Source organism: Cebus imitator, unplaced genomic scaffold (assembly GCF_001604975.1).
Source record: "Cebus imitator isolate Cc_AM_T3 unplaced genomic scaffold, Cebus_imitator-1.0 Scaffold491, whole genome shotgun sequence".
Taxonomy (NCBI): Eukaryota; Metazoa; Chordata; class Mammalia; order Primates; family Cebidae; genus Cebus; species Cebus imitator.
This window is the reverse complement of record NW_016107806.1, coordinates 1,145,443-1,158,277: the sequence shown is the minus strand read 5'-3', so window position 1 is coordinate 1,158,277 and position 12,835 is coordinate 1,145,443. Positions and strand designations below refer to the sequence as shown.

At 43.3% G+C, this 12,835-nt stretch overlaps 1 protein-coding gene across 1 annotated transcript in view; it reads left to right on the top strand.

Annotated features, from left to right (window-relative positions):
• Positions 1–12,835, top strand: part of NUP210L (nucleoporin 210 like) — a 152,559-nt gene that overhangs the window by 118,074 nt on the left and 21,650 nt on the right. Inside the window, exons 28-31 of the mRNA XM_037733088.1 lie at positions 2,221–2,312; positions 3,633–3,807; positions 6,482–6,657; positions 8,106–8,400. Coding sequence (XP_037589016.1) covers positions 2,221–2,312; positions 3,633–3,807; positions 6,482–6,657; positions 8,106–8,400 — 738 coding nt within the window. The remainder of the gene's footprint in view (positions 1–2,220; positions 2,313–3,632; positions 3,808–6,481; positions 6,658–8,105; positions 8,401–12,835) is intronic.

Sequence of the window (12,835 nt, the reverse complement as noted above, 5' to 3'; positions counted from 1 at the left end):
GGCGGGGGCCAGCAGCCGGGAGAGGGGACGCAGCAACGCGGACGGCGCCATCTTGAGTGGCCGGCCTTAGTCTCTCCGCGCTTGTATATAGTTTTGTTTTTTGTTTTTGAGACAGAGTCTCACTCTGTCACCCAGGCTGGAGTTCAGTGGCATGATCTCAGCTCACTGCAGGGTTCAAGTAATTCTCCCTGCCTCAGCCTCCCAAGTAGCTGGGATATAGGCATGTGCCACCACACCCAGATAATTTTTGTTTTTTTGTTTTGAGACAGAGTCTCACTCTATCACCAGGCTGAAGTGCAGTGGCACAATTTCAGCTCACTGCAACCTCCACCTCCCGGGTTCAAGCAATTCTCCTGCCTCAGCCTTCCAAGTAGCTGGGACTACAGACGTGCACCACCATGCCCAGCTAATTTTTGTATTTTTAGTAGAGAGGGGATTCACCATGTTGGCCAGGATGATATCAATCTCTTGACCTCATGATCCACCCGCCTCAGCCTCCCTAAGTGCTGGGATTACAGGCATGAGCCACGGCACCCAGCTCAATTTTTGTATTTTTAGTAGAGATGGGGTTTTGCCATGTTGTCCAGGCTGGCCTCAAACTCCTGATCTCAAGTGATCTGCCTGCCTCGGCCTCCCAAAGTGCTGGGATTACAGGCATGAGCCACCGTGCCCAGCTGCTTTTATATACTATTAACATTAGAAACTATTGGTACTTGCAGATGACCAATCTGGATAGGAAAAAAAAAAAAAAAAAAGAAACTGTAGCATACATGGTCCCTTCAACTCCCCATTTCGGGAGCACAGGATATGAACATCATAGTAACTAGAGAGGGATTCATTTCTGATTTGCCCCACCTGACATAGATATTATAAGTCCATTTTAAAATTTTATTTATTTATTTATTTATTTATTTTTGAGACGGAGTCTTACTCTGTTGCTAGGCTGGAGTGCAGTGGCATGACCTCAGCTCACTGCAACCTCCACCTCCCAGGTTCAAGTGATTCTCCTGTCTCAGCCTCCTGAGTACCTGAGATTACAGACACGCAACACCATGCCTGGCTAATTTTTTTATTTTTAGTAGAGATGGGGTTTCACTATGTTGACCAGGCTGGTCTTGAACTCCTGACCTCAGGTAATCCGCCCACTTGGGCCTCCCAAAGTGCCGGGATTACAAGCATGAGCCACCCAGCCCAGCTGATATAAGTCCATTTAAATATATCCACAGTTAGGATAAAACATTATTCTGGTCGGGTGCAGTGGCTCACGTCTGTAATCGCAACACTTTGGGAGGCCAACGTGGGTGGATCATGAGGTCAGGAGATCAAGACCATCCTGGCCAACATGGTGAAACCCTGTCTCTACTAAAAATACAAAAATTAGCTGGGCATGGTAGCATGCACCTGTAGTCCCAGCTACTCAGGAGGCTGAGGCAGGAGAATTTCTTGAACCTCGGAAGCAGAGGTTGCAGTGAGCCGAGATCGTGCCACTGCACTCTAGCCTGGGTGACAGAGCGAGACTCTGTCTCAAAAAATAAAAAATAAATAAAAACATAATTCTAACCTTTGAAAAGGTGTAAGAGTATGAATAGTTTCTACGGATATTCTCGGGCTAAAAGCTAAATGGCCCTGTTGTTTTTAGAATTCAAAAGCCAAGTTATCACTTGTATGGGGCAAGTAAGTTTCACTGCCTCTGATTTGGGACTTTTTTTTTTCTTTTCCTTTTTTAATTTTTTCCTTTATTTTGGCTTTGATTCTCTGATTCAATGTGAAGTAGAGGAAAGAGCACTTTACTAGAAGGTGGAAGACCTGGATGGTGTTTCATGCTAATTTAATATTATAGGTTCTTTTCCCCAAACTTCATTTCATTTTACCAGAATTAAAATTAGAAATTTCAAAGTAATTTTATACGTAACATCTAAGTAATACAGAAGATGCGGTAAGTGTAAACTTTGCTACATGCTCGGTCCCTCAGAGTCAGAAACAGGGCTAATATTAGGTTATATCTTCTAGAATACCTAGATATGTTTTAACTGCCTGGTTCATTTTGGAGAAGAGTATTGTGGATGATTTTAGACTAATTAGAAGTTAAGCAGACTGTTGATTTGTGGTTGTCATTTATTTGCATGTAATCTCTCTGGGATTATACTGAAGTCCATATGTAAGTAAAAGTCATAATTTGTCTTTGCCAAAAATGAGAAAAACATTATTTTCTCATGATAGGTGTTTGAAAAACTCCAACTTTTCTATCCAGAGTGCCAACCTGAGCAGATTCTGATGCCTATAAATTCTCAGCTCAAACTCTATACCAACAGGTAAGGAAAAGGGAAAATAAGGAAGTGCCAGGATCTAAGTTTAAGTATCTTCAGTAAAACATAGAAAGAACACCTTTGCCTTCTAGGAGACTTTTCTAACCCATAAATAATTTTTTATACGAGGTGAAATTCCCATAATATAAAATTATTGTAAAGTGTAAAATTCAGTGACATTTAGTACATTCACAATATTGTATATTTATCATCTCTATCTAGCTCCAAAATATTTTTATCACCACCAAAGGAGATCCCATACCTGTGAAGCAGCTACTCTTCTTTCTTTCCTCCTTTCAGCCTCTGACAATCACTAATCTGCTTTCTGTGTATGGTATTAGTTATTCTGGATATATTTCATATAAATGAAATCATACAATATGAAACGTTTTGTGTTGGCTTTTTTTTTTTTTGAGTTGGAGTTTCGTTCTGTCGCCTATGCTAGAATGCAGTGGCACGATCTCAGCTCACTGCAACCTCCACTTCCCAGGTTCAGGCAATTCTCCTGCCTCAGCCTCCCAAGTAGCTAGGACTACAAGCTCACGCCACCATGCCTGGCTAATTTTTTTTGTACTTTAGTAGGGACAGGGTTTCACCATGTTGCCCAGGCTAGTCATAAACTCCTGAGCTCCAGGTAATCTGTCCGCCTCAGCCTCCCAAAGTGCTGCAATTACAGGCATGAGCTACCTTGCCCGGCCTTATGTTGGCTTAAGTTAGCATAATGTTTTTGAGGTTCACCCATGTTGTAGCTTGTATCAGTACTTCTTCCTTTTTATGACTGAATATTATTCCATTATATGGAAATACCACATTTAGTTTTTCATTTCATCTGCTAATAGAAATTTGGATTGTTTTCACCTTTTGGCTATTGTGAATAATATGACTATGAATATTCATTTGCAAATATTTACTTGAATACCTGTTTTCAATTGTTTTGGCTGACTAATTTTTTTTTTTTTTTGAGACTGATTCTTGCTCTGTCACCCTGGCTGAGTGCAGTGGCACAATCTCAGTTCACTGCAACTTTTGCCTCCTCAGTCCTCAGTTCAAGTGATTCTCCTGCCTCAGCCTCTCAAATAGCTGTGATTACAGGCACATGTCACCATGCCCTGCTAATTTTGTTTGTTTGTTTATTTGTTTGTAGAGATGGGGTTTCACCGTGTTGGCCAGGCTGGTCTCTGACCTCAGGTGATCCTCCCACCTTGACCTCTCAAAGTGCTGGGATTACAAGCATGAGCCACTGCGCCCGGCTGATCCTGGCAATTTTTACTCTTTTCTCTCTGGTCAGACCCCCAAAAGATGCCACTTGATTTCCTTGTTCCCTAGGGAAGGAGCTGCCTTCGTGAGTTCTCGTGTTCTTAAGTGTTTCCCTAATTCATCCGTCATTGAGGAGGATGGTGAAGGGCTCCTGAAAGCTGGTTCCATTGCAGGTACTGCTGTATTGGAAGTCACTTCTATAGAACCTTTTGGAGTCAACCAAACAACCATAACTGGAGTCCAGGTGAGTTCAGGGACTTACTAAAAAAATAATAATAAAAGGCATACCCTGGCCTTAAGAAGCAATATTCCTTTTTTTAAGAACCAGAAACTTTCTTATCATGCCATTAAAGAAAAAAAGAAAAAGAAAACAAAAAGAACTAGCTGGGCACGGTGGCTCACGCCTGTAATCCCAGCACTTTGGGAGGCCGAGGCGGGTGGATCACGAGGTCAAGAGATCGAGACCATCCTGGTCAACATGGTGAAACCCCGTCTCTACTAAAAATACAGAAAATTAGCTGGGCATGGTGGCGCATGCCTGTAATCCCAGCTACTCAGGAGGCTGAGGCAGGAGAATTGCCTGAACACAGCAGGTGGAGGTTGCGGTGAGCTGAGATCATGCCATTGCACTCCAGCCTGGGTAACAAGAGTGAAACTCCGTCTCAAAAAAAAAAAAAAAAACTAGAAACTTCTCTATCATGAAAGAACATGAACCAGAAAAAAAAAAAAAGAGGAAGAAACTTCTCTAAGAGTCAGAAATGAACCTGTAAGGTAAGAGGCCAGGCCAGGCGCGGTGGCTCACGCCTGTAATCCCAGCACTTTGGGAGGCTGAGGTGGGCAGATCACAAGGTCATGAAATCATGACGATCCTGGCCAACATGGTGAAACTCCCTCTCTACTAAAAATACAAAAAAATTAGCTGGGCATGATGGTGTACATCTGTAGTCCCAGCTACTCGGGAGGCTGAGGCAGGAGAATTGCTTGAACTCAGGAGGTGGAGATTGCAGTTAGCTGAGATCCAGCCACTGCACTATAGCCTGGGCAACAGTGTGAGACTCCATCTCAAAAAAAAAAAGATAAGAGGTCAGTCTTAACATGGTTATAAGCCATAAAATTAAAATGGACTTTAAAGCCTTTGTTATAAAACAGATCAGCCTACATTTATATGATTGTCTTCCTAGCAGCTTTGGCAAAAGGGTTGGTGTCAGAGGAGTGTAGAAGGATTGCTATCAAAATTGGCTGGGCTTGGTGCCTCACATCTATAATCCTAGCACTTTGGGAGGCTGAGGCAAGAGAATCACTTAAGGCCAGGAATTTGAGACCAGCCTGAGCAAAATAATGAAACCCGCCCCCCCCAGCTCTACAAAAAGAAATGAAAAAAATTAGCCAGACTTGGTGGCACATGCCTGCAGTCCTAGCTGCTTGGGAGACTGAGGTGGAGGATCGCATGAACCCAGGAGTTTGAGGTTGCAGTATGCTATGACTGCACTGCTGCACTGCAGCCTAGAAAACAAAGCAAGAATATGTCTCTTTTTTAAAAATTAAGCTTTGTTGCTAGAGTTAAAAAACTGAGAAAAGACCTCAGAGATGTTAGTCTTAACACACACAAAAAAATTTAGGCATTAAACATCTACTATATACTATGTTGGTTGTTTTATGTATATTATCTCTTTTAACTACCACAAAAGCCCTGAGGTAGGCGTTATTATCCCCATCTAACTGTTAACTGATAAGAAACCTGAGACCCAGAAAAGTTACATGAGGCTATGAAATAACAAAGCTATGATTCAAAGCTGAACTTCACTTACTGTATCGCAGCCCTCTTACAATGTGAAAACACAATATAGATTGTGTTCCTGATGTAATCGATTATTTAACTATAAATATTGAGCACTCTACAAGAAATGGATCAATTACAGTCCTCTTCTCATAAAGCTCCAGCTTCTCTTCACATTCCCACAGCTTTAAAAATTAAAAACCTGGCACAGGCCTATAATCCCAGCACTTTGGGACGCCAAGATTGGTGGCTCACAAGGTCAGGAGTTCAAGACCAATCTGGCCAAGATGGTAGAATCCCATCTCTACTAAAAATACAAAAAAAAAAAAATTAGCCAGGCTTGGTGGGTGCCTGTAATCTTAGCTCCTCAGGAGGCTGAGGCAGAGAATTTCTTGAACCCAGGAGGCAGAGGGTGCACTGAGCTGAGATCAAGCCATTGAACTCCAACCTGGATGACAGAGCGAGACTTTGTCTCAAAAAAAAAAAAAAAAAATTTAAGGCTAGGCGTTGTGGCTCACACCTGTAATCCAAGCACTTTGGAGGCCAAGGTGGGCGGATCACCTGAGGTCGGAAGTTCAAGACCAGCCTGACCAACATGGTGAAACCCCGTCTTTAAAAAAATTTTTTTTTAATTAAGAAAATAGAAAAAAAAAATTAAAAAACCCATTTCAAGCCAGGCACAGTGGCTCATGCCTGTAATCCCACACTTTGGGAGGCCAAGGTGGGCAGATCGCATTGAGGTCAGGAGTTTAGACCAGCCTAGCCAACATGGTGAAACCCTGTCTCTACAAAAAATACAAAAAAAGCTAGGTGTGGTGGCAGGTGCCTGTAATCCCAGCTACCTGGGAGGCTGAGGCAGGAGAATCACTTGAACCTGGGAGGCAGAAGTTGCAGTGAGTTGAAATCATGTCACTGTACTCCAGCCTGGGTGACAAAGTGAGATTCTGTCTCAAAAACAAACAAAAAACATTTCCTATACTGTCATATTTCTTTTCACTCTGATTTAAGTCATCTCACATCAAAAGCTATTTCATATGGAAGAGAAACATGACTCTTTATCATTGATTATAAGTCTCAGAATATGGTCGTGGCACTTCTCCAGTGCATCTTTCTCTGTACCAGTAGGTTTTATCTCCCACAGGTAGCACCGGTGACATACCTGCGAGTGAGCAGCCAACCCAAGCTATACACGGCCCAAGGAAGGATCCTGTCAGCATTTCCCCTGGGCATGTCTCTAACCTTCACTGTTCAGTTTTATAATAGCATTGGAGAGAAATTCCACACACACAATACCCAGCTTTATCTGGCTCTGAACAGGTATGGAAGTCAAAGGAATGTTATTGACACTATGGTAGAAATCTTGCAGATTAGACTAGTATTGTATAGCAGCTCCAGTAAATTCCTCTTACATTCTGAATCTGAAATTTGATCTTTCTTTTGTAAAAAAAAAAAAATTTTTTTTTAGACAGAGTCTTGCTCTGTCATCCAGGCTGGAGTGCAGTGGCACGATCTTGGCTCACCACAACCTCTGCCTCCCGGGTTCAAGTGATTCTCCTGCCTCACCCTCCTGAGTAGCTGGAATTAGAGCCACATGCCACCATGCCCAGCTAATTTTTGTATTTTTAGTAGATATGGGGTTTCACCATGTTGGTCAAGATGGCTAAAATTTTTTTTTAATTTAATTTTTTTTTTTTAAGACAGGGTTTCACCATGTTGGTCAGGCTGGTCTTGAACTCCCGACCTTAGGTGATCAGCCCGCCTTGGCCAAATTTTTTTTTAAAGTGAGGCCAGGTGGGTGGCTCACACCTATAATCCCAGCACTTTGGGAGGCTGAGGAGAGAGGATCACTTGGGCCCAGGAGTTTGAGACCGGCCTGGACAACATGGTGGAACCCCATCTCTAAAAAAATACAAAAATTAGCTGGGTGTGGTAGCATGTGCCTGTAGTCCCAGCTACTAGGGAGGTTGAGGTGGGAGGATCACTTGAGGCCAAACGGCAGAGGTTAGAGTGAGCTGAGATTATGCCACTGCACTCCAACCTGGGTAATCAATTAAGACTTTATCTGAAAAAAAAAAAAAAAAAAAAAAAAAAAAAAAAAAAAAAAAATAAAAAAAAAAAAAAAAAAAAAAAAAAAAAAAGACAATGGTATTAGTTGTCAATTAAGAAAAATTTCAGGATATCTTAAATCTGTCCAGTCCTACCTAGTTCACTAAAAGATCCATAGGGGGCTAACTGGAGTATTATTATCTAAAGGCTTTACTGGAAAAAAGCCTTCCTGGGCACAATGAAGGTAATAGACTGATTCTTGGTCTATACTTACTCTTTTTTTTTTTTTTGAAACAGAGTCTTGCTCTATTGCCAGGCGCCAGGCTGGAGTGCAGTGGTGCTATCTCAGCTCACTGCAACCTCCGCCTCCTAGGTTCAAGCAATTCTCCTGCCTCAGCCTCCCGAGTAGCTGGGACTACAAGCATGCACCACCACACCCAGCTAATTTTTTTGTATTTTTAGTAGAGACAGGTTTCATCATGTTGGCCAGGATTGTCTCGATCTCTTGACCTCGTGATCCACCCGCCTCGGCTTCCCAAAGTGCTGGGATTACAGGTGTGAGCCACCACGCCTGGCTTACTTACTTACTTACTCTTTATTGTGGAATTCCTGCTGAACTTTCGAGCTGTTGAATATGAAATGTGATAGGGTGTTCCCCAGAACTATTTTCCAACTATTGTCTCTTTTTAGAGATTTGTAACTTTAATGTCTACTTGCAGAGATGATTTGCTGCTTATTGGACCAGGGAATAAGAACTATACTTACATGGCCCAGGCTGTGAACAGAGGGCTGACACTTGTGAGGATTTGGGACCAGAGACATCCAGGCATGGCAGATTATATTCCTGTTGCTGTGGAGCATGCCATTGAGCCAGACACCAAGCTTACCTTTGTTGGAGATGTCATCTGCTTCAGTACTCACCTTGTCACCCAGCATGGTATGTACACATTCCCTTTCTCAACCTTACAACTGAAAGCTGTGGGGATTAGAAAGCAGTTATTATCCTTTGGCCTGGTATGGTAGTTTATACCCATAATCTCAGCCCTTTGGGGAGGCTGAGCTGAAGAGGTCAATTAAGGCCAGAAGGTCAAGAAAGCAATTAATGCCCTAGAATATTTTTTTCCAAATTATCTAAAATCTGAGGGCCTCTCTGAGGAAGAAAATACTCTTGAGTATTTTGTTATTTATAATGTTAACTGATAATTTTTAGCTTCATCACTGTCTCACTCAGTAGCCAGCCAATTAGAAGCCAGCCAGTAATATTTATCAAGAGTCTATTAGTTACATAGCTCTATTTTATATTGTGTAGATACTGCAGGGTACTGTATCTTCTCCTTCATTCCCAGCTTTTGAAGCAGGGTAATTATTATATTGAAAAACAGTAAAGGATAAAAGGAAGGAAAGGGCAATAAGTCTTCAGTTCTAAGAACTAGTTATGTATATGCTATTTTATGAGGCACATTTCAAGGCCTAACTCCTAACGTATCATTGTAATAAGGTTTTTTCTTGTACCTGGCTAAACTATACTCTTTTTTTTTAAAAGACAGAGTCTTGCTCTGTCTCCCAGGCTGGAGTGCAGTGGCACAATCTCAGCTCACTGCAACCTCTGCCTCCCAGGTTCAAGCGATTCTTCTGCCTTAGCCTCCCAAGTAGCTGGGATTACAGGCATGCACCACGATGCCTGGCTAATTTTTGTATTTTTTATACAAGGGGTTGGTGCCCAGCCAACTATACTCTTGATCAACAAAGCACTTCTGTCCTAAGTACTGAGTTAAAAATAAAATCATTAGCCAGGCTCAGTTGCTCACATCTGTAATCCCAGCACTTTGGGAGGCCAAGGTGGGTGGATTACAACATCAGGAGATCAAGACCATCCTGGCCAACATGGTGAAACCTCGTCTCTACTAAAAATACAAAAATTAGCTGGGCGTGGTGGTACCCCTGTAGTACCATCTACTCAGGAGGCTGAGGCAGCAGGATCGCTTGAACCTGGGAGGTAGAGGTTGCAGTGAGCCAAGATCACGTCACTACACTCCAGCCTGGCGACAGAGTGAGATTCTGTCTCAAAAAAATAAAGTAAGCCGGTTGCAGTGGCTCACACCTGTAATCCCAACATTTTGGGAGGCTGAGGCGGGTGGATCACAAGGTCAAGAGATGGAGACCATCCTGGTCAACATGGTGAAACCCCATCTTACTAAAAATACAAAATTTAGCTGGTTGTGGTGGCACACGCCTGTAGTCCCAGCTACTTGGGAAGCTGAGGCAGGAGAATCTCCTGATCTGGGAGGGGGACGTTGCAGTGAGCCAAGATCGCGACACTGCACTCCAGCCTGGCGGCAGAGTGAGACTCCATCTCAAAAAAAAAAAAATAATAATTAATCAATTAATGTAATAAAAGATGTGGTTTCCCAAAAAAAAAAAAAAAAAAAATTAAATTAAATTAAATCATAGAAAATCACTTGGGAGGACGAAGTGGGCAAATTACTTGAGGTCAGGAGTTCGAAACCAGCCTGGCCAACACTGTGAAACCCCATGTCTATTAAAAATACAAAAATTAGGCCGGGCGCGGTGGCTCAAGCCTGTAATCCCAGCACTTTGGGAGGCCGAGGCGGGTGGATCACGAGGTCAAGAGATCGAGACCATCCTGGTCAACATGGTGAAACCCCGTCTCTACTAAAAACTACAAAAAATTAGCTGGGCATGGTGGCGCATGCCTGTAATCCCAGCTACTCAGGAGGCTGAGGCAGGAGAATTGCCTGAACCCGGGAGGCGGAGGTTGCGGTGAGCCGAGATCGCGCCATTGCACTCCAGCCTGGGTAACAAGAGCGAAACTCCGTCTCAAAACAAAAACAAAAACAAAAACAAAAATTAAGGCCGGGTACAGTGGCTCCTACCTGTAATCCCAGCACTTTCGGAGGCCGAGGCAATCAGATTACGAAGTCAGAAATTTGAGACCAGCCTGGCCAGCATGGTGAAACCCTGTCTCTACTAAAAATACCAAAATTAGCCGGGCATGCTAATCCCAGTTACTCAGGAGGCTGAGGCAGGAGAATTGCTTGAACCCGGGAGGTGGAGGTTGCGGTCAACCGAGATTAAGCCACTGTACTCCAGCCTCGGCAAGTGCAGACTGGGCAAGTGCAGAGTGAGACTCTGTCTCTATTTGTTTTTTTGTTTTTTTTTTTTAGAGACAGGGTTTCACCATATTGGCCAGGCTGGTCTTGAACTCCTGACCTGTGATCCACCTCCCAGCCCTTTGGGAGGCCAAGATGGGTGGATCATGAGGTCAGGAGTTCAAGACCTGCCTGATCAACATGGTGAAACCCCACCTCTACAAAAATACAAAAATTAGCCAGGCATGGTGGTGGGCGCCTGTAATCCCAGCTACTCAGGAGGCTGAGGCAGAGACTTACTTGAACCTGGGAGGCGGAGGTTGCAATGAGCCAAGATCATGCCACTGCACTCCAGCCTGGGTGACAGAGCGAGACTCCATCTCAAAATAATAATAATAATAAAATCATAGAAAATCAGTCTTTGGGGCCAGGTGCAATGTTCATGTCTGTAATCCCAGCACTTTGGGAAACTGAGACAGGAGGCTCACTTGATCCCAGAAGTTCAAGACCAGTCTGGGGAACATAGTGAAACCCTGCCTCTACAAAAAAAAATTTAGGGCCAGGTGTGGTAGCTCACGCCTGTAATTCCAGCACTTTGGGAGGCCAAGGTGGGTGGATCATTTGAGGTCAGGAGCTTAAGACCAGCTTGGCCAACATGGTGAAACCCTGCCTCTACTAAAAATACAAAAATTAGCCAGGCGTGGTGGCAGATGCCTGTAATGCCAGCTATTCGGGAGGCTGAAACAGGAGAATTGCTTGAACCTGGGGCAGAGGTTGCAGTGAGCCAAGATCGTGCCACTGCACTCCAGCCTGGGTGACAGAGCAAGACTCCGTCTCAAAAAAAAATTATTTTTTAAATTAGCCCAGTGTGGTAGCATATGCCTCTGGTCCCAACTATTGGGAGACTGAGGTGGGAAGATTGCTTGAGCCCAGGATATCAAGGCTGCAGTAAAGCTGTGATCACACCACTGCACTCCAGCCTGGATGACAGGCTGTGTCTCAAAAAATAAAAACAAAAAAAGAAAGAAAAGGAAAGGAAATCAGTCTTTGGTTAGGAAATGGGTGTGAATTCTTTGGGTTTCCAAATACCATATCCCAAAGTGGTGAACACTGCCTGGGTGTATATATCCAAGTAAGTCCTGCTTGTGGTAGTGTATGGCTTTGGTTTTGCAGCCTCTTCTGGTAACTATGGATACATATGTTTAGGTAAAATGATGTAATGTTGGACCTGACTTTAACATTAACTACATATTTTGGACCTTGATACAAAGGGGCTCTATTCAGCTGAATCCCCCAATCTATAACAGCTGATTTGCAAACAACCACTACCAACATGCAATCCAGGACCAGTGAGCTAAAGCTACTTTAAGGTTGACAATGAGAGTTACAATCCCCTGATTATAAATCCCTTATCAATGAAGCAGAGTATTTTTTAACTTTTTTTTTTTTTTGAGATGGAGTTTTGCTCTTGTTGCCCAGGCTGGAGTGCAATGGTATGATCTCGGCTCACTGCAACCCTGCAACCTCCACCTCCTAGGTTCAAGTGATTCTCCTGCCTCAGCCTCTCAAGCAGCTGGAATTACAGGCATGCACCACCACACCCGGCTAATTTTTGTATTTTTAGTAGAGACAGGGTTTTGCCATGTTGGTCAGGCTGGTCTTGAACTCCTGATCTCAGGTGATCCACCCACCTCAGCCTCTCAAACTGCTGGGATTACAGGTGTGAGCCACCACACCCAGCCTATTTTTTACTCTTTTTAGCTAGGTTTTGACAGGACTGTCCCATAGTCTTCCAATCTGGAATTTTGGGAGCTTTCATCATATGATGAAGCAAAAGGCCATATGCCAGGATCAGTAATACCGCAGGCTAAGTACAAAATCTAATCCAGTTTTTGGCATTCCTCTGCCATCTTGAGACCTAAGCCAAAATAAATCCTTTCTCTTGCTAGTGGTCACTTCGTTGCAGTCTTCCTGCTGGCATCAATCAGATTTGTCCTCAGCAGCATCTAAACAAAATTTATTCAGAAGTTATCCCTGTGTGTAAAAACAGCTTTTCTTTTTCCTTAGGAGAACAGTTGCATTCTCCAATTAAGTAGCTCTTCTTATGATTCCTTATTTTGCTGGCATGATATATGAAGAGGAAAACACTGAGAAAACAGTTATCTTCAAAGCTGGCTGATTCTACTGGGAAGAGATATCTGCATTCTTTTTTTTTTTTTTTTTTTTTTTTTTGAGACAGAGTTTCATTCTTGTTACCCAGGCTGGAGTGCAATGGCACGATCTCGGCTCACCGCAACTTCCACCTCCTGGGTTCAGGCAATTCTCCTGCCTCAGCCTCC